General features: G+C 44.0%; 1 protein-coding gene across 1 annotated transcript in view; it reads left to right on the plus strand.

Annotated features, from left to right (window-relative positions):
• The window catches only part of IGDCC4 (immunoglobulin superfamily DCC subclass member 4), a gene marked incomplete at its 3' end in the record, with an annotated part of 80,076 nt that overhangs the window by 35,789 nt on the left and 22,570 nt on the right, over window positions 1-21,717 (plus strand). The window contains 7 exon segments of the mRNA XM_081337606.1: window positions 6,763-6,900; window positions 8,880-9,035; window positions 11,097-11,507; window positions 14,243-14,407; window positions 16,803-16,940; window positions 18,959-19,129; window positions 21,262-21,495. Coding sequence (XP_081193732.1) covers window positions 6,763-6,900; window positions 8,880-9,035; window positions 11,097-11,507; window positions 14,243-14,407; window positions 16,803-16,940; window positions 18,959-19,129; window positions 21,262-21,495 — 1,413 coding nt within the window.

Below are 21,717 nucleotides of genomic sequence, written 5' to 3' on the forward strand. Positions count from 1 at the left end.
ACTTCCAGAGATGGAGCACCCACAACATCTGGAGGCAGGTTGTTTCGCTGGTTAATTATTCTGTCAGGAAATTTCTCCTTCGTTCTACGTTGATTCTCTCCGTGATTAGTTTCCATCCATTGCTTCTTGTCCTGCCTTCAGGTGCTTTGGAGAATAGTTTTTTTTCCCTCTTTTCTTTGTGGCAGCCCCTCAAATATTGGAACAGTGCTATCATGTCACCCCTAGTCCTTCTTTTCACTAGGGTAAAGGTAAAGGTTCCCCCGCACATGTGTGCTAGTCGTTTCCAACTCTAGGGTGCTCATCTCCATTTCAAGAGCCAGCGTTTGTCCGAGGATGTCTCCGTGGTCATGTGGCCGGCATATCTAGATGCCAAAGGCGCACAGAACGCTGTTACCTTCCCACCGTAGCGGTCCCTATTTTTCTACTTGCATTTTTACGTGCTTTCGAACTGCTAGGTTGGCAGAAGCTGGGAAGAGTAACAGGCGCTCACTCTGCTACGCGGCACTCGGGATTCGACCCGCCAAACTGCCGACCTTCTGATCGACAAGCTCAGTGTCCTAACCCACTGAGCCACCGCATCCCTTTCACTAGGTTAGGCATACGCAATTCCTGCAACCGTTCTTCATATGTTTAAAAAAAAACAACAACTTTGTTTTGCTTCTATGGATGGGTAGCTTGGGTGCTTTATTTTCTCTTGGATTAAATGCTATTTTAAAGCTGAGGTTGAAAAGGTCATGTTGTGATGTTTTCTGCCTTCCTGATTGCAAGGATTTGAGCAGCTGTTACTCACAGGGCAGATGTACAAAGGCTGGGCAGACTTCTCCATATTAAGTTTCAGACATTTTTTTGGGAAGCTGCATTCCAGAGTAGAATAAGACTAGGAGAGGCCTTTGCAAAGAGCTGTTTTGTCCAACCTGGGAAGAAATGGACAAGTTGTAATCAAGGGTTGGTGATAGAGTAACCCTGGTCAGATGATGTTCCTCACCTGAACATCAAGGTAGGACCCATGAATCCTCCCATCAAGTTCTCCGCCGGCCTCAAGTTTAGAGTCTTTGTGTCTTTGATGCTACACTTCGAAATATGTCAGCTATGCCTGTACACATTCCAGAAGCCGGCCAAAAAAAAGGCCTCTTCAATTTGCAAGTCCGTTTATCATCTTACTTCTGCCCTCTGGAGAAATTGAGGTCAACATTTTCAGTCCTTTAGTTTGGGGTGACTTTGATGGGTTTCAGCTGAAGGCGTTTTCCTTTGTACATCCCATTAACCTCTTCCATTAGCAGAAGGAGAGTCATTTCATAAAAAATCAATATTATGGAATGAATTAAGGCATGAGAAATTACACCGAGTTATTTAATTTGCCGAATCCAATCTGGTGCCGGAATTCAATTTGTCAAGCGCTGCATGAAGGTTTTGATGGAAGTATGGTGTGTTCATATTTTAAACAGAATATAACATGCATTATTTCGGTACAGCTTCTCTTAAAATCTTATTGTTTGTTTCCAGAAGCCCCCAAAGAAACAAAAACAGGGAGAGCCTGCAGGCCGGTGGTGTGTGCCCATCTGCCCTCAATTACTTAAAAGGAGGCATGAGGAAGAGCTTCACCAGTTGGGCTCCTGACCAAAGGTTACCCACTGTTGAGATAGTGTCTCGTTCTTGAGCAGGGGATATTGTTCCAATATTTGAGTGTTCCAATATATCGTGAGAGATCTGATGAAATGACCCCCATGATGGACATTTGTCAGACCTCCCATGACATGCCCTCAGAAGATACCAGAATGACAGAGTTGGAAGGGTCCTTGGAGGTCTTCTAGTCCAACCCCCTGCTCAAGCAGGAGACCCTATACCATATCAGACAAACGGTTGTCTGATCTCTTCTTAAAAACCTCCAGCAATGGAGCATCCACAACTTCCAGAGGCAAGCCATTCCACTGATTAATTGCTCTCACTTTCAGGAAATTTCTACTTCTCTCTAGGATGGTTTTTCTCCTTGATGAGTTTCCATCTGTTGCTTCTTGTTCTGCTTTCAGGTGCTTTCAGGAATAAGTTGACATCCTCACACACACACACCCTTTCTTCTTAGTTGTAGCCCCTTAGATATTGGAACACTGCTATCCTGGCACCTCTAGTCCTTCTTTTCATTAAACTAGATGTATCCAATTCTAGAACTAAAGAGCCTCTTGTTGCGGGTGAAGAAGGAGAGTGCAAAACTTGGGTTGAAACTAAACATTAAGAAAATCAAGATCATGGCATCCGGCCCTCTCAATTCCTGGCAAATAGATGGGGAAGAAATGGAGGTAGTGACAGATTTTATTTTCCTGGGCTCCAAGATCACTGCAGATGGGGACTGTAGCCAAGAAATTAAAAGACGCTTGCTCCTCGGGAGGAAAGCCATGACAAATCTAGACAGCACACTAAAAAGCAGAGACATCACCCTGTCAACAAAAGTGCGTATAGTCAAGGCTATGGTCTTCCCAGTTGCAATGTATGGCAGTGAAAGCTGGACCATAAGAAAGGCTGAGCGCCAAAGAATTGAAGCCTTTGAACTATGGTGCTGGAGAAGACTCCTGCGAGTTCCTTGGACTGCAAGGCGATCAAACCGGTCAGTCCTAGAGGAGATCAACCCTGACTGCTCTTTAGAAGGCCAGATCCTGAAACTAAAACTCAAATACTTTGGCCACCTAATGAGAAGGAAGGACTCACTGGAGAAGAGCCTAATGCTGGGAAAGATTGAGGGCAAGAGAAGAAGGGGACGACAGAGAATGAGGTGGCTGGATGGAGTCACTGAAGCAATAGGCGTGAGCTTAGATGGACTCCAGAAGATGGTAGAGGACAGGAAGGCCTGGAGGAACATTGTCCATAGGGTCGCAATGGGTCGGACACGACTTCGCAACTAACAATAACAACAAATCCAATTCTTGCAACCATTCTCAATATGTTTTAGCCAGTGGTGGGATTCAAATATGTGAATAACCAGTCCTCTGTGTGGATGTCGCTTCCGGAAGTCCATTCTGGGCCTGGGTTGCAAAAAAAAAACAAAAAAAACACCTACCGGTTCTGCCGATGTGGTGCGAACCGGCTAAATCCCACCACTGGTTTTAGCCTCTAGTCCCATAATCATCTTTGTTGCTGTTCTCTGCAGTTCCTCCTAGATCCTCAATATCTTTTTTTTTCTATATTGTGGTGACCAAAGCGGGATGCAGTACTGCAAGGGTGGCCTTACCAAGGCATTATAAAGTGATACTAACCCTTCACGTGCTTACTTCCGTTTTCATCCTGTCCCCTGTGCTTTCTCCTGGGAAAAAAAAAAAGAAGGCAGCTTTTCATACTTCTAGTTCCATTCCGACACTCTGATCTTGCACAAATATTTGACACAGAAAACATGTTTCCATAGGGCATGACCACAGCAAGCAATTAGATCTGTCAGTTTAAGTGAAATTCTGCCAACAGCAAACTCCAAGTGTCATCTTCCATAGCCACGTATTCACTCCCGCATTCTCAAGAAACACGTGTCCCTGCTGGGAAGGAGCTGCACTTCTAGGATATTGTCTCTGCCAATTTCCTAGCCCCTCTGAGGTTGTGCTTTAAAGCCTGGCACCCTGGAATGAATTTAAAGGCTGGCCTGTTGCTTTCAGAGGAGCTCCCAGTATAGAATCAAAAATCAGAGACTCTATAGTATCTGGCAGCCATCCTCAAAGCTTAAACTTCCTCCTTTCCTGTATAAAGCCGTTCTTTAAATTCTTTGGGGAAATTTGAGTGTTAGACAAGCTGGGGTGAGTCTGAATCTATAACTCCTGAGAAGGTAGAGTGTTCACAGGTCTGGTGGTTATTAGATCTACGCCTCTTCTGATGTAGGAAGGACACCTGGGAGATGACAGGCAGTATGGTCCAGATAGTAGCCGTGTTTTCCCGAAAATGAGACCGGCTCTTATTTTAATTTTTGCTCCAAAAGATGCATTAGGGCTTATTTTCCAGTTGGGTCTTATATTCGGGGAAATACGGTACTAAATGCGTCTGTCTGGCTGACAATCTTAACTGCGGCTTATTTTGGGGATGGGGCTTCTATTACGAGCATCCTGAAAAATCACACTAGGGCTTATTTTCAGCTTAAGTCTTATTTTCAGGGAAACAGGCCGTATTTCCCCCCAAATAAGACCGGTTCTTGCATTAACTTTTGCTCCAAAAGACACATTAAAGCTTATTTCCCAGTTGGGTCTTACTTTCAGGGAAATACGGTGCTAAATGCGTCCGTCTGCCTGACGATCTTAACTGGGGCTTAATTTGGGGTTAGGGCTTCTATTACGAGCGTCCTGAAAATTCATGCTAGGGGTTATTGTCCAGTTAGGTCTTATTTCCAGGGTAACACGGTGCTATTATATGACCTCCGAGTTCATCTTTTTCTGATCATTGCTGGACCCAACAGTTCAGGACAGTTTTCATCCAACCTTCTGTTTCTAGGGACGATTGTTGAGAAAGTGGCTGTGCTGCGGTTTCAAAGGCCATTGGAGGGCACAAAAAGCATCTGACCCCCCCCTTTTCAGGCAGTATTGATTACACGTTGGTGATTTTTTTGTGAAGGTAGAAGACTGGAGGGGTGCAACTGTCGTATCTGTACTTGATCTCTTGTGGGCTTTCAAGGCAATGAGCTATTGTGTCCTTCTGGAACAAGTAGAGAGCAGGATCAGTGGACATAATGTTGTGGCAGTTTGCCTTTCTCCATAGCAAATTCTGGCTGATGTTGATGGGGATCGTGGGGGGATTGAACCCAAAGGCTCACAAATGGAGCCCCTGTGGCACAGTGGTTAGAATGCAGCGAACTCTGCCCACAGTCTAGAGTTTGACTCAACCTTCCTTCCTTCCTTCCTTCCTTCCTTGGTCAGTAAAATGAGGGCCCCAGATTGTTGAGGGCAAGATGCTGACATAAACCACTCAGAAGTGTGGTAAAGCACCACGGAGTGTTATATATGTAAGTCTCAATTTGTAGCGGTAGTGCTACAAATTTAATTCAGATATAAAAAAACTCTGAGTCAGAAAAGATGCCACCAGACCCCTTCTGATACAGGAGAAGGCATTTTCTCTTTAGCCCAGCCTTACGTGGAAGGATCACATCCAATTCTCCAGCCCTCGTTTGGGATTCCATGCCCTGCAGAGCATCACAGCCCTCGGTACGGCACATAATATTCAAATTGGCTCTCAGCAATCCTAGCTGGGTCTCAACGTTGTTGAAAAAGAGATGGAGCTCTCTTAAGTTCCTACTTTTAGCAGCTCACAAGGCAGAGGAGGGGGGAAAAATAGACCAAACAACTAAGTTGGCCTGGTGCTTACTTGTGAACTTTCTCATCCTTTTCCTGAACAGAAGCTTGAAATTGTGTTGAAATTGCCCTCACCCCCCCACCCCAACCTCCCTGGGGAATGGATGGATTCAGGCTTTGAGCAGCTGTTCAGGAGAAGAGAGAGAGAAAAAGATCCATCTGTGGTTTGGTGGGTTTTTTTCCTTTCCTGATTGCTCAGAAAGCGAGAAGGCAGCAGTTGACGTGATATGCAAATGTTTTGCAAATGCTGCTAGTTTTGACAGCCTTCCAAGAGGTGGGGCTTCGATCTTACGCTTGTAGGTGCCATTTTGACTTTTTTGACCCCCTGTGAACACCCCAGAAAGGATGACAGGCCCAAGGACAGACTAATATGGCGAGAGAAATTAAACACAGATTTGTATGTGAGCCATCTTATTTTATCTTGAAAGGATTTTGCAAGTATGAATCTATTTAAACTGGGAACTTAAGCGATGGAAAATTGGTTGATAAGGAGGAAGATTTTATTAGTGGGGGAGACCTGAAAATTAAATGTGTATTTTTTTATTTCCTCCTCCTCCTCCTCCTCCTCCTTCTACAATCCACTTGGGTTTTTTGGGGGGAGGAGAAAAGCACCTTTGAGATACCACCTGGAGAATTTCATAAGCATCCTGGGACTAAAGTTCAAAACCAGAAAACTGTCACAGTGGAAGGAAGTTCTTGCATTTGTACGTGACGTAGCTTTTTACAAGACTGTTAATCGCTGTCTAAGACCTTCATTCTCACACAAACCTTGAACACTGGACTCAGCAAACGCAATTAAGATATGCTCTGGATAAAAGATACTGCAAACTGATATTATCGATACCTTTAGAAAACTATAACAAATGTTGATAGGCAATTGTGTATATAGAGTTTCCGACTCTAGGGGCCGGGTGCTCATCTCCGTTTCAAAGCCGAAGAGCCAGCGCTTGTCCGAGGACGTCTCCGTGGTCATGTGGCCGGCATGACTAGATGCCAGAGGCACACGGAACGCTGTTACCTTCCCACCGTAGTGGTCCCTATTTTTCTACTTGCATTTTTACGTGCTTTCGAACTGCTAGGTTGGCAGAAGCTGGGACGAGTAACAGGCGCTCACTCTGTTACGCGGCACTCGGGATTCGACCCGCCAAACTGCTGACCCTCTGATCGACAAGCTCAGCGTCCTAACCCACTGAGCCACCGCGTCCCTTACACACACACACACACACACACACACACACACACATATATGTATATGTTTTGTGAGGTTTTCGCGGGTGTTTATATGTGGATCTTCGGTCATTCGGGTTTTTCCCCGCGTAGAACTAAAGGTGTAGGTGCAACGTTTCGACGGAATCCCATCCGTCATCCTCAGGCTGGAGGCTTCAGCTTCGTTCTTGAAGATGACGAGTGGAACGGAGGGAAAAAAGAGGAAATCTGAATTTTGTTGCCCTAGGTCCCCAACAACCAATGATGGGCGATGTGGTCATTGTCACTGCACCAGAGAATGCCACAGTGGTGGTTGGTGAGACTGTTGTGATGGAGTGTGTCGCATCGGCAAATCCCACACCTTTCATCTCTTGGATACGGGAAGGTAAATGAAGTTTAATTCCTCTTCTGATGCTAAGAAGCCATTCCAAAACCTTTTCGTCTTAAAATCTGGTTATTGTTGTTGTTGTTTTTAAAAAAAATAGAAATTGCATTCTAAGAAATCTGCAGCTGAATATAGAGAAACTAAATTTGTAGTAACAGGAGTGTGGCTACTAAATTGAGCTTGCCAGTCAAAGTTAAAAGCAGACAAAGCACGTGATTGGTATACTGCATTTGATCTGTAAAAGATATGGAATTCTAGTTTCTGGATGCCTTTTGATCCCCATTAGTCAAGGCTGATCTTGAAGGATTCTCCAGCTTCAAAGGTCAGGGGGTAAAGGCTAGATCTTTGTGCGGTCTGGTGGGAAATCTGACACATATGTTAGCACTCTGCAGAAATGGCTCCTTGGTTATTTTTAGGATTAAGAGCTGTGCTACAGAAACCACTTTCTGGGTTGGAGCATGGAAGCAGAGGCAGATCTGCTTGTTTTACAGAAATCTGCCATTTTCCTGTCCTAACAACACGTAGTACACCAAGATGAAAGTGGCAGATTGGAGAGCTATCCGAACAAAAACTCCAACAATGAAAATTAAAATGACATTTTTGCTGAACAGGACAGACATAGGCCATGTATAAAGGTACTGAATCAGCCTGGTACAGATGACAGTCATAAGAAGGAGAAGAACATATTGGCTAAGATTTTATGAGTTTTGGCACCCTTGTTTCAAGCCTTGTGGGATTTTGGCATTCATGCTTGAAATGCAGCAAGGTTTAGATAGGTAAGTACAGGTAGTCTTCGACTTATGACCACAGTTGAGCCCAACATTTATGTTGCTAAGCGAGACATCTGTTAAGTCAGTTTTGCCCCATTTTACCTTTCTTGCCACAGTTGTTAAATGAAGTGCTGCAGTTGTTAAGTTGGTATCACGGTTGTTAAGTGAATCTGGCTTCCCCATTGACTTTGATTGTCAGAAGGACACAAAAGGGGATCACGTGACCCCGGGACACTGCAACCATCATAAATATGAGTCAGTTGACAAGTGTCTGAATTTTGATCCACGTGACCATGGGGATACTGCAATAGTCGTGAGTGTGAAAAAAGTCACAATTCACTTTTTTCAGTGCCGTTGTAACTTTGAATGATCACTAAATAAGTTTTTGTAAGTCAAGGACTACCTGTAAGTAGGTTGGTAACCATTTGGTACAGAAAGGGCAATTTTGACGTTAAAGTTCTTTCTTTTGATGCCCTACATGGAGTCCCTGAGTCTTTTCCACCAATCTTTGCTATTTTCAGCCATGTCAAGCCATACCTTAGAATAGGGGTCCCCAACCCCTGGTCCATGGATCGCTACCGAGCTGCAGCATGCCAGCAACCAGTCCATAAAAACAAGCAAAGCTCCATCTGTGGGGTGCAGGCAGCACACAAAACCACGCATTGTCCGGTCCATGGAAAAACCTCTCTCTGTGGAACCGGTTCATGGTGCCCAAAAGGTTGGGGATCTCTGCCTTAAAAAATCAGGGCAGATATTTGCAGAGTCCTACATTAGATCTCCTACCCACCAGTAGAACAAATAATGCATGCCTAACAAAGTTGGCTGGGCATCTTTATAGAAATTAAAATGGGTGGAGAAGATGAATGTAGTGTCGAAGTATTCGAAACACAGACATGGTTCAGGCAGCGTTATTTATGGCAAAGCTGAGCATGTTCAGGTTCAGGGGTCTTGGTGCCAGATGCAAAGAATCAGGACCACGTGTAAGGTTGCAGCAGATCTATTCAAGGATCTTGTCACCTAAAATTCAAGACTAAATTGGCACCAGATAGGGGTCAATGAAATTCAGGAGGAGTTGGACTTGGAGTGCTTTTGGGAATGCAACAACTCTAAACTTACGACGTGCTTAATTCCGCCCTCCCAGCTCTGCTTGCTTTTCACCTATGCTTGGCACCCCAAGTGAAGGTCTGATGGTCTGCTTTTCCTTTAAAGATGGGAATCCCATTTCTACGGATGTGATTGTGTTAGGACGGACCAACCTCGTGATCCTTTCTGTTCAGCTTCATCACGCAGGAGTCTATGTATGCCGGGCCAACAAACCCCAAACCAGACAGTTTGTAACAGCTGCAGCTGAGCTCCGAGTCCTTGGTGAGAAAAACAGAACACATTTCTTGTTGCCTTTGCTGTTTTTGTGAGTCTTCAGAAGGAGCATGGGATCATCACAAACAGTCCGGCAGAGCAGATTATTCTTTTGTTGACTCTAGCTCCCAACCACTAGATCTTTTAGGAAGGATGGAAGAGAGGTGGATTTAGATTATCTCTTCCTTCTTATGCGTGATGGCTCAGTAGTTCAAAGTCCCAAAGGTGTATTTTTATGAGGCAAACTGGACTTTCTTTTTTCCTCTTTGAAAACATTTCGCTTCTCATCCAAGAAGCTTCTTCAGCTCTGACTGGATGGTGGGGCCGAAGAAGCTTCCTGGAAGAGAAGCAAAGCGTCTTCAAAGAGAAAAAAGAAAGTCCAGTTGCCTGGTGAAAAAACACTTTTGGGACAACCAAGACCTGGATGACTGAGAAATCTCCATAGACATTCAGCAGTTAAAGACCTTGAGTTTGTGAGCTGGAGAGCTGACAGCCTGGGTTCGAGACCCAATCTCTGTAGAATAGAATAGAATAGAATAGAATAGAATAGAATAGAATGGAATGGAATGGAATGGAATGGAATGGAATGGAATGGAATGGAATGGAAGAGAAATACAGAATAGAATAGAATAGTAAATATGGAATAGAATAGAATAGAATAGAATAGAATAGAATAGAATAGAATAGAATAGAATAGAATAGAATAGAATGGAATGGAATGGAATGGAATGGAATGGAATGGAATGGAATGGAAGAGAAATACAGAATAGAATAGAATAGTAAATATGGAATAGAATAGAATAGAATAGAATAGAATAGAATAGAATAGAATAGAATAGAATAGAATAGAATAGAATAGAAGAATAGAATAGAATAGAATAGAATAGAATAGAATAGAATAGAATAGAATAGAATAGAATAGAATAGAATAGAATAGAATAGAATAGAATAGAATAGGACAGGACAGGACAGGACCTTGGAGGTCTTCTAGTCCAGCCCTCCACTTAAGCAGGAGAACCTATACCATTTCAGACATACATACTAACTACTGCAAAATTCAGTATGCATGCATGGGATGAAGTTTGCTAAAAAAAACTTGGAAGAAGATTGCTTTAAAAATCATGTGAAATTCAGAAGACTTCTGGCATTTCTGTCCCTTTTTTATATATGTTTATTTTGTGGTCCCTGTTCCATCATGCAGGATTCCCCAGCTGGTAGATGTGTATGCTAAACTCAAACCAAACAAAGCAGATTATAACTTGGAGCCTCCTTCTTGATGTATTTCATCTTACCCGAAGAGTCTGCCTCAAACATAAATAGAATAGCCATAAATATATCAAATTACATTAAGTCAAGCCTAGCTCATTTAAAATGTATCAATATTTAAAGGTAAGACAGCCCTTTAGACCAGCTAAGCAATACCTAGTGTCGGTTATATGTAATATTGTAATGATGAAGATTGTCAAACTTTAGGAGGAAAAATAAGACATGTGTTCATATGCATTAGAGCAGGGGTTCCCAACCGGGGGCGCAAGACGATATCCCAGGAGGCGCAAAAACTTGGGTTTTCAAAATTATAGTGTATTCCACCTAGTAGCTTGCCTGGATTTTCTCTTCTTCCACTAGTACTCTCTTTTATCAACCTTAAATTAGTACCTTTCTTGATAATTTTAGAAGATAACCATTAAATATCTACGGATAACCTCCACCTCGTTATTGAGCTTCTTATCTAATTAATCCTCTAGATCACGTGATCCCAGGACACTGCAACCGTCACAAATATGAGTCAGTTGACAAGTGTCTGAATCTCGATCACGTGATCGTGGAGATGCTGCAAGAGTCGTAATGTGAAAAGCAGGCATAATTATCTTTTTTTTTCTTCAGTTGCCATCGTAACTTTGAACAGTCACTAACTGAACTATCATTAAGTCCAGGATTACCTACCTCGGTGACTTCGATGTTTGGGTCCGGGGTGCCTTGTAGGGAGGACAGTCTGTCAGCTTTGAAAAAAAAAAGAGAAGGGTCTCCAATCAACCACCACGCTCACCGGGTTCTGTTTCAATCTCTTAGCTCCTCCCACCATCTCCCAGGCACCTGACACCATTTCTCGCACCCGGGCCAGCACTGCCAGGTTTGTCTGCAAAGCGGAAGGAGAGCCGCTGCCCACCGTCCACTGGACGCGGAATGGAAAGCTGCTTCTGCCTAAAAGACGGGTTAAAATCCAGGGCAGCGGTACCCTGGTGATCAATCAGATTGGCTTGGACGACGCGGGCTATTACCAGTGCGTGGCCGAAAACCCCCTGGGCACGGCTTGTGCGACAGCCAAGTTGGAGGTGATTGTGCGGGAAGGTCTGCCGAGCCCTCCGAAGAGAGTGTCAGCAAGTTCTCTCTCCAGCACCGCCGTCTTGGTATCCTGGGAACGGCCGGAGTTCAACAGTGAGCAGATTATTGGATTCTCTCTCCATTACCAAAAAGCCTTGGGTGCGTTTCCGGTATCCTGAAGATCGTGCTCTTTGGGCCGGTCCTAATGGCAAGAGAATGGGGAAACATTCGATTTGTATAATCACCTTTATAACCGTTGAAGGAGAATATCTGTAGCTCAATGGGGAGTCCTTGGTGCTCTCTGAGCTTGCTTGTTTTCTTACAGACGTTTCATGACCCTCACTAGGTAACCTCATGGGTTTCCAGCACTGATGATGTTACCTAGTTAGTTACTTAGGGTAATGAAACGTCAGCAAGAAAACAAGCAAGCTCAGAGAGTATAATAACCTTCTAGGACAAGAAGCAACGGATGGAAACTAATCAAGGGGAGAGCCAACCTAGAACGAAGGAGAAATTTCCTGATCGTGAGAACAATTAGCTAGTGGTTCCTTCGCTGGCTTGCCTCCAGAAGCTGTGTGTGTTCCATCACTGTAGGTTTTCAGGAAGAGATTGGACAGCCATTTGTCAGGAATGGTGTAGAGTTTCCTGCTTGAGCAGAGGGTTGGACTAGAAGACCTCCAAGGCCCCTTCCAACTCTGTTATTCTCGATTCTGCATGATGATAACTATTATAAATCCACTAAATTGGAGAGAGAATTGGGGAGTGGAGGTTTACAATTAAAAACTCAATATGAACAAACTGCTTGAGCAGAGGGTTGGACTAGAAGACCTCCAAGGCCCCTTCCAACTGTTATTCTCTATTCTGCATGATGATAACTATTATAAATCCACTAAATTGGAGAGAGAATTGGGGAGTGGAGGTTTACAATTAAAAACTCAATATGAACAAACTGCTTGAGCAGAGGGTTGGACCAGAAGATCTCCAAGATCCCTTCCAACTCCATTATTGTTTTATTATGTTATCAGAATCAACTTCTCAGATCAGTTGACTTCCTTGGGGACCTTCTGCACCTGGTTGGCAACTGGGCAAACCAAACATTGGATCAGATTTTGGCTTATGTTGATCCACCTTCAGGGTTATTCTCAAGTTCCCATTATCTTCTCTGTTCTGATTGATGCTGTTTTATAGGTATTTATGAGTGCCACGATATTTGCCAAGCTTCTTCATTAAGGAGGATGCTTTAGAAATGCAGCCTTAAAGTCCACACTTTGGGTTGGAAACCATACATTTTTAAACACATAGGATCCAGGGTTTTGAGCACTTAGTTGATTGTTAATTGAATTGATTGATTGGGTGTGTAGGCGTGAACAGCTTTTAATGTGCTTATTCATCAAAAGCAGAGAGTAACTTTAATCAAAGAAGGAGCAGCTTGTAAGGGACAGAGCTGAGAAGTTATGGACCTTTCGAAGGATTTGTGTGAGGGTGATAAAACATGGAAAGGAAAGTAGTTTGCTTTGCAAAAGCCCCTTGAACCCATTTTCATTTGAGGGGGGGGGGGCGGCAGTGAGGAAGAATTGCCAGTGATGTCAACATCCTGGTGATGTGATTTTGATGTTCTGGGAGGCTTGGTGGGGGGAGGAAGTGGATACTAGCAACTACTGGATGTTCTCTACCTTTCATAGTTTCTTGCTAAGGTGCAAATGACACCCTTTTTAGGCATAATACAGGTGGTCCTCAATGTACGACTAAAATTAAGCCCAACATTTATGTGCTAAGTAAGAAATTCGTTAAGTGAGCTTTGCTCCACTTAACTTTTCTTGCCTCATTTGTTAAGTGAATCACTGCAGCTGCTGAATTAGTAACACGGTTGTAAAGTGAATCTGGCTTCCCCGTTGATTTTGCTTGTCTGAAGCTCTCAAAAGGTATACAGAGAAACACACAATTTATTTATTGATGAATGGCTTGCAATGCCTGATTAATTTACAACACAAAATGTAGACTCACAAAAGACCTGTACACATTAATTAACTGCTCAGTAGCAGACTTGTTGAAGGCTTCTGGCACCTTTGATGCAAATTACTTGACTCCGAGCAGCTTTTAATCAATCTTGTAATTCATACATCGGTTGATTATTATAACACGATAAAATGAGGGTGAGATGTAGACTGAATTAGTTGAATTAAGCACTCGGTGAAAACACTAAGATATATGCGCTATTATTAAAATTGCTATTGGAAGTTGGAAGTTTACTTCAACTGCAGAAGGTTGATCTTCCTGGTCTTGCTAAATCTATTTCCTTGCATGAGTAAGGAATGATTTTCCCCCCACACACACACATCTTCTGGATAAATGAAAATGGTCTATCACCATTTGAGTCATTAGAAAGGGCAGTAATGAAAGTGTTCTCTTAATTTTCCAATTAGCACCCTGCCCTTTTAATGTCTTCAGCTGCGGAGATGAATTAGTGCTATCGGATTACTTGGCTGTTGCTTCTCCCCTCCTCCTCAGAAATACAGACTGAAATCCTGCTCCATTCCTGGCATGGAGATCTCTCTAAGCTGGAGAGCTTTAAAAGGTTTTTAATCAACATATTCATAGAGACCTTTGCAGAAGGAATGGGGATTTTAAAAGGTCAAAGGAGAGCGTCCGATAGTCAAGATTAAAGCCCAACAGCTTTTTTTTTCCATAAAGGAGGGGGCTTCAGTTGCAGAAGGCGGGCTACCATCTTGACATTTTTAACTCCTCCCCCTGCCCACCCACCCTCAAAAAAAAAACCCAGGATGGAAATTGCGCAGGGTCTTTTGTAAGCATCTCACCAGCAGCTAGTTTAAAGAAAGAACAAAACTTTCTTCTTCTTCTTTTTTCTATCTGACAGCGTTGTGTGCCTTCTCTAGGTGCTGACAACGTGGAATACCAGTTTGCGGTGAATAACGACACCACTGAGTTTTCGGTGAAAGACCTGGAGCCCAACACCAACTATATCTTTTACGTGGTGGCCTATTCCCAGCTTGGAGCGAGCCGGACCTCCTCATCCATAAATGTGCAGACTTTGGAAGAAGGTTCGTAGAATAGGAACTAAGAAGATCTACTTTGGGGTCCAGCTGAAACTGGAGGCGTAAATAATCCAGGGTATGCCTGGTCACAATGTGGTGGGATTCCACAAGATGCCCAGCTATGATGAAATGGGATTGGGTGATTTGTGGTCTAGCCTATTGAGTGAATCATTTATTTATTAGGTTTATTTGTCACCCATCTCAGCCAGAGGCGACTCTGGGCGCCTTAGAAACAGTAAAAACCAATGTCCCAAAGTTTCTTTTTTCCAAAGGGACAACTGGACTTTCTTGGGAACTGAAGAAGCTTCTTGGATGAGAAGCAAAATGTTTTCAAGGAAAAAAAAGAAAAAAATCCAAGCCCAAGAAAGTCCAGTTGCCTTTTGGAAAAGAATTTTTGGAACACACCATGACCTGGATGGTTGAAAAAATCTCCATAGACGTTAAAAATGAATAAAACATTGAAGCAATAAATAATCATAATAGTAATAGTTTACAATTAAAAAGAGGGGAGCAAGGAAGCTGGATGTGGGTGGTAGGGATCTTGTCTTTATCCATCAGCCACTTCCATTATGAGACACACACACACACACACACACACACACACACACACACACACACACAGCCATTGGGGCCCCAGGCCCTTATGGAAAGTCAGAAAGTCAACCTGGAACTAAGGAGAAACTTCCTGACAGTTAGAACAATTAACCAGTGGAACAACCTGCCTCCAGAAGCGGTGAATGCTCCAACACTGGAAGTTTTTAAGAAGAGACTGGACAGCCATTTGTCTGAAATGGTATAGGGTTTCCTGCCTGAGCAGGGGGTTGGACTAGATGACCTCCAAGGTCCCTTCCAACTTTACTATTATTGTTGTCGTTGTTGTTGTTGTTGGTGGTGGTGGGTATGGCTCTCACCTTGGGGGACAAGAATTTCCAAAGGGCAGGAGCCACAACAGAGAAGGCTCTTTAGATTCCTTGACTGGTGGGGTGTGCAGTGTGTCCTTTCTGCTGGCCTGAGGTGGGGTGGGCTAGTTCCATTGGGGTGAGATGGTTCCTCAGATACTCTGGGTCCATGCCGTGAAGGGCTCTACAAGTGATAACCAACATCTTGGAATAGTACCTGCCAAGCAATGCAGCTCTCAGAACAGCGATGTAACTTGGAGCCCCAAGAACTAACCCTTGTTAACCTGGTCTACTATTTTGGTTATCGCTTGTTCTCTGAAGGCAACAGTTGTGCTGTATTACATCATGTTTAAGGTTGAACTTGTCAAGGGAACTCGGCCATCTCGTGACTTGAATGGTTGGCTCCCACTTGTGTTTCCAGCTAAATGAGATGAGCGGAATTTGGAGAGATCGTTTTCGCAAATCCAAGAAGTACCTAAGAATGGACAGTTGGAGACTCAACAAGTTGAAAGGCGAATAAAAGAGACAATTCATAGTACAGTTCATAATTAACCTTAGTACTCCTTGCTATGTTTGCGTATGAGAAGAGGACGTATGTGAGATACGTAAACTCCTGTATTTATTACATCGCTTCACATGCAGATAATCAGAAATCAGGAACATAGTCCCAATTGGTTGGAATTCTAGAACCCAACTCCTTTTTCTTGAAGGATAGTTTCACGTCTTAACTGTGTATTCTAAAAAAAAAAAGTGAGGTATTTTATCCTCTTCAAAAATAAAACTAATATGGGGAATGGTCACGACAGAGAACCAGTTGTGTTATCTAACTAGCGCAGGCAAGAAAACTATCCAGAATTCTTTAATCTCCCAGAGAAATTAGGCTAACCAGGAAACATATCCCTGGATAGACACAGCCCTCCAAGTTGAAATATATCTTCTCAGTGCTTTCTTGGTAAGAAAAAAGGTGCTGGAATTCACATCTTGTTAATCTTTTATTTAAAAAATTATATATACAGTTCTTAACATAAATTTAATTTCTTGTATTTAAGGCAAATATTCATAGTAAATTGTACACTAAAAATTAAAAAAAGATTTTCAATTCACCAACACTGTACACACACCCACACACATCAGTTGTGTAACAAAGCATAAAGGTCGCCGCCCGCAGTAAGCACTCAGAGCGCGACCACACAACCAATCACAACCAGCGCAGAGGAAGTACGCATGCATCGGACTCGACACGCAAGCAGCCCGCATGCACCATTTTAATGATTTTGCCGCCGACCTGCTACGCTCGACAGGGCGGTTCAAGTCCACGTGGGCCAAACATCAAAATTTTTAAAGTTACTTTTAAAACATGGAAAATCCATCGAAAAAAGGTGGCGGAACTTCGTTCCGGTGTGTTTTATGGCCAAAAAAAAGCACTATCTTCTTGAGCAGAACCGCTGTAACTCTGATAGTCTTTTTGAGGTGGCATGATCTCTTTTATCGCTGACTTCCAGTTCCTGGTGGAGCCCCTCAGCTTTCCCTTTCCAGTACAACTCCGACTGACATCAAGATGACGTGGCTGCCTCTCCCTTCAGAACTGACCAACGGAAAGATCATTAAGTACAAAATTGAGTACGCTCCTCTCAAGGAAGGTGAGCAAGAGAAGATCTGAAGGCCCTATCATGTGGAATGGTTGGTTATTAACCCTCTAGAACAGGGCTTTTCAACCAGTGGTACGGGTACCACCTGTGGTACATTGGCACCTGGCAGGTGGTACGCGACCATCCTAGAAAAGTGGTAGTGGGGGAGGGGCATGAGCTGAACCGGTGGCAGCACCGCACAAGCCTGAGCGAGAGACGGCTGGAGCTGCAGGGCTGTCAGGGCTGAGCGGAAGCGCCAGGATCAGTGCCACTTTCCAGCTGATTGGCTCTTCTTTCAGGCTGTCAGGGCTCAGCGGAAGCGCCAGGATCAGCACCAGGCTCCAGCTGGAGCTCGGCACTGATCCTGGAGCTTCCGCTGAGCCCAGAAGAAGCGCCGATCAGCTGGAATGTTGCAGCATCTCCAGGGTCTTGTGATTTACATTCAGATGCTTGGCAACTGATTCATATTTATGACGGTCACAGTGTCCCAGGGTCATGTGAAGTGACCAAAACCTGCTGCAACCACTCAGCAGAGGGGGGGGGAATAAAAACCAAATACCCCCCACCCCTTCCCAGCTGCCAATCCTCAACAGAAATGCTCACAACAATGAAAACTTCAGACAGGAGGAAGAGCGCCGCCGGGCGGGCGGGCAGGTGTCTTGCTCGGCTGTGGCTTGGGGGGCACTTTTTTCAGTGCCATTGTAACTTCGAACAGTCACTAAGTGAACTGTTGTAAGTCGAGGACTACCTGTACTTCATCACTTTTTTCCTTTTTTTTTGGTCATCCAGTTTTTGATACCTTGCTAGGCAACTGGTGGTACTCGGATGTTGCCATATCCTAAAAGTGGTACAATGGGTGAAAAGGTTGAAAAGCCCTGCTCTAGAACAGGAGTCTCCAAACCTGGCAAACTTTAAGACTTGTGGAGTTCAACTCCCAGAATTCCTCAGCCAGCTATGCTGTCTGGGGAATTCTGGGAGTTGAAGGCCACAAGACTTAAAGTTTGCCAGGTTTGGAGACCCCTGCTGTAGAAGATTGCTTCTCAAAGTGTGGTCCAGGGACCCCTGGTATTCCTCAAAATTCCCCAAGACCCGCCTCAGGGGCCTGTGAAATCAAAACTATTTGCTATCCCATGTCACAATATAATTCAATGTTTTTTTTAATACGATAAATATCGATCAGTGTAACCCGTACAGGTAACATTATGGAATCCCACCTAATTTTTAAAAGTGGAAAAGAAAAAAAAGTTTTAAGAAATGCTGGTCAGGAACAATTCCTTCTTCCTGGTGTCCACAAACTAAAAAGTTGATACGGTAAAAAAAAAAGAATGTCAGTGGGGCAATCGCAACGGTGTGAGCAAAGTCTGACAATTTCATATGTTTGTGTCTTCGGTACCACCATCATAGCTGCCAATCTTCATCTTTTAACCCACGAAGATTAGGTTAGGGTGATGGGTGGTTTAAGACTGAGGGGATTCCAGAGCTCTGGGATGTCAAAAATTTAGGCGTGCTTCACTTTTTTTTTTAAATTCCATTTATATCCCGCCCTTCTCCGAAGACTCAGGGCGGCTTACAATCTAAGCACAAATTAAATGTGCTTAGTAATAGCCTTCATTCTATGTATATGCCTGCTTATTAGGGCTTTCACACACCCACCCCAAGCGGCATTATTACAAAGTCAGCTTAATTGCCCCCAACAATCTGGGTCCTCATTTTACCTACCTCGGAAGGATGGAAGGCTGAGTCAACCTTGAGCCTAGTGGGACTCGAACCTGCACTAATTGCAGGCAGCTGGTGTTACTTAAGGAGGCATTAGCCCACTGCTCCACCAAGGCTCTTTTGAAGCTTCTTTATATCTGGGATTGTATTTTAGGGATGACTCTGTCCATGGCCTTAAGATGCAGAGAGGATTACACAGACGAAGTGGGAGTTTAAGGATTCAAGGTTGAAGCTATTTGATACACTGAAAAGCGGGAACTTTTTTTCACAGCATAAATTACGCTTGGCCTTTTGTTTTTTTCCCCCCTTAACAGACCTGATTTCTTCAACTGAGCTCAGTGGAAATGAAACCCAGCTAGTGCTTTATGGATTACAGCCAAATAAAGTCTACAAAGTTCGGATTGCGGCAAGCACCAGCGTGGGCTATGGGCCTCCATCGGAATGGACTCCTCATCGCACTCCAAGTCAGGACAACCAAACCCATGGTGGGTGGCCTCTTTGTCAACCTCAGACCCTTCCGATTTTGATCCAGCAGAAATAAGAGGTGGGACCTGTCCCTCAAGGTGTTGGCAGAGTTGGAAGCAAAGTGTAGCAATTTGGACCCAGTCGGTTACTCCATTGAGAGAACGGTGGTTTTCAGCAGGAGAGGGAAGAAGAAATCAAATGTTGATAAGAATTTGGGCAACAGAAGGAGAAAAATCAGCTTATTCAGCTGGTGGGTTTAAGGACACCCACAGAGATCATCCTCAATGTCAAAATGGTGGTCACATCCAGGTCATCAACAGCCAAATTTTAATGCACATTGCACACTACCCAATCTCAAAGGTGCTTTTTCAAGAGGCAACTGGACTTTCTTGGGGTTTTTTTGAAGACGTTTCGCTTCTCATCCAAGAAGCTTCTTTCGCTCTGACTGGATGGTGGGGAATGGAAGGATTTATATTCCTTGCAGACAGCTGGTCATTTGCCTTTCTTTTAGAGAGTCACTGAAGCCACGTGGAGGTTTATCTGTGTCCCCAAGGCCACCTGAGTAGTAGTAGTAGGTCCACACCCATTTGCACTACTCAGCTGACCTAGAGAACACAGATAAACATCCAAGTGGCCTCAACGACTCTCAGAAAGAATGCAAATGACCAGCGGTCTGCAAGGAGTATAAATCCTTCCACTCCCCACCATCCAGTCAGAGCTGAAGGAGCTTCTTGGATGAGAAGCGAAACGTCTTCAAAGAAAAACAAGAAAGTCCAGTTTGCCTCTTGAAAAAGCACCTTTGGGACAACCAGGACCTGGATGACTGAGAATCTCCAGAGAAGCTACTCAATCGTATTTGCCATTTTGACATCATTGATGGCCTCTATGGAGACCCTGCCGGTGTGGTCTATTATTTTTTTTAATAAATGGATTTAATACTTGAATATACTTGGAGTGGCATACTGCTATTCATTTTAGTGAATGATCATCTCCTCTCCCAAGGTTGGTTCAGCAATCGTTGGTCAGATAACAAGGCAAAGTTATGGTAATTGTTCTAAGAAGAATGAGGATGTAGCAATCACCTCTCATGTAGAAGTCTATTTTTTAAAGAGAGAGAGAGAGAGAGAGAGAGAGAAATGGGTCCACCCACAAGCTATGGAAGGGGACCTTCTCATTTCTTTCCCCCAACTCATTTAATTCCATTTATATCCTGCCCTTCTCCGAAGACTCAGGGCGGCTTACAAGCTTAGCAGTAGCCTTCATTCTATGTATATGCCTGCTTATTAGGGCTTTCACACACACCCCAAGCGGCATTATTACAAAGTCAGCTTAATTGCCCCCAACAATCTGGGTCCTCATTTTACCTACCTGGGAAGGATGGAAGGCTGAGTCAACCTTGAGCCTGGTGGGACTCGAACCTGCACTAATTGCAGGCAGCTGGTGTTACTTAGGGAGGCATTAGCCCACTGCTCCACCAACTCATGTTGGTCTCTTCTGGGTTTAAAGCAGAGCAATCCTCAACTGAGCCCCGAATTTCTGTCGCTAAGCGAGGCATTCGTTAAATGAATTTTGCCCCATTTTACGACTTTTCTTGCCACTGTTGTTAAGTGAAGCAATGCAGCGGTTAAGTCGGTTACACAGTTGTTAAGTGAATCTGGATTCCCCATTGACCTTCACCAGGCAGAAGGTCACAAAAGGGGATCAGAAGACCCCGGGGTGCCGCAATCACCATCAATACGAACCAGTTGTCAAGTGTCCGTATTTTGATCGCATGACTGACCGCGGGGATGCTTCAGCGGTCCTAAGTGTGAAATACAGCCGAGTCACTTTTTTCCCAGTGCCCTTGTAACTTTGAACGGTCACTAAACGAATTGTAGTAAGTCAAGGATTAACCTGTACTGTAATTCAGACTGATTTATAGCCAGAGGCAAATTTGAGAAGGAAAGGATGGGGGGAAAATATGAAGATGCCAGTGGACTATGGCAGGGGTAGGCAACCTTGGCTCTTTTATGACTCATGGACTCCAACTCCCAGAATTCTGGGAGTTGAAGTCCATGAGTCATAAAAGAGCCGAGGTTGCCTACCCCTGGACTATGGAGACTAACCTGGTCAGCTGGGCAGCGTTTCATAGCTTTGCTCTCCTTTGTCCTAGTTCCCTTTGCCCCAACTGAGTTAGTGGTCCAAGCCAAAATGGACTCGCTCTTGATACGTTGGCAGCCTCCACCCAACCAAGGCCAAATTTCAGGCTACAAGCTGTATTACCGAGAGATACCCATGGAGGAGTCACGCGTTGAGATCCCTTCAGAAGGTCCAGGGAACCGTCTTTGGGATGTCGGACCCATAAAGCTGAAGAAGAAGGCGAAGCAACACGAACTGACCCAATTAGGTAAGCTTTCTGGAGGAGTCCACTTCTCAGGGACTTGGGTGGATGGACCTTTCGCTGAAAACGGATTCAAAATGAACTGGTGATTTTCGGATTGATCTGTTGAGGTCTGTTTAAGGGGAGAAGAGATTTATGCTCTAGAACTGAGGAAGGCGGGAACAGCAATGGTTCAGTTTGTAACTGCTACAAAGAAAAGCAAAAATCACTTCATTTAGACATTTTTCT

Source organism: Vipera berus (assembly GCF_964194415.1).
Source record: "Vipera berus genome assembly, chromosome: 12".
NCBI classification, from domain to species: domain Eukaryota; kingdom Metazoa; phylum Chordata; class Lepidosauria; order Squamata; family Viperidae; genus Vipera; species Vipera berus.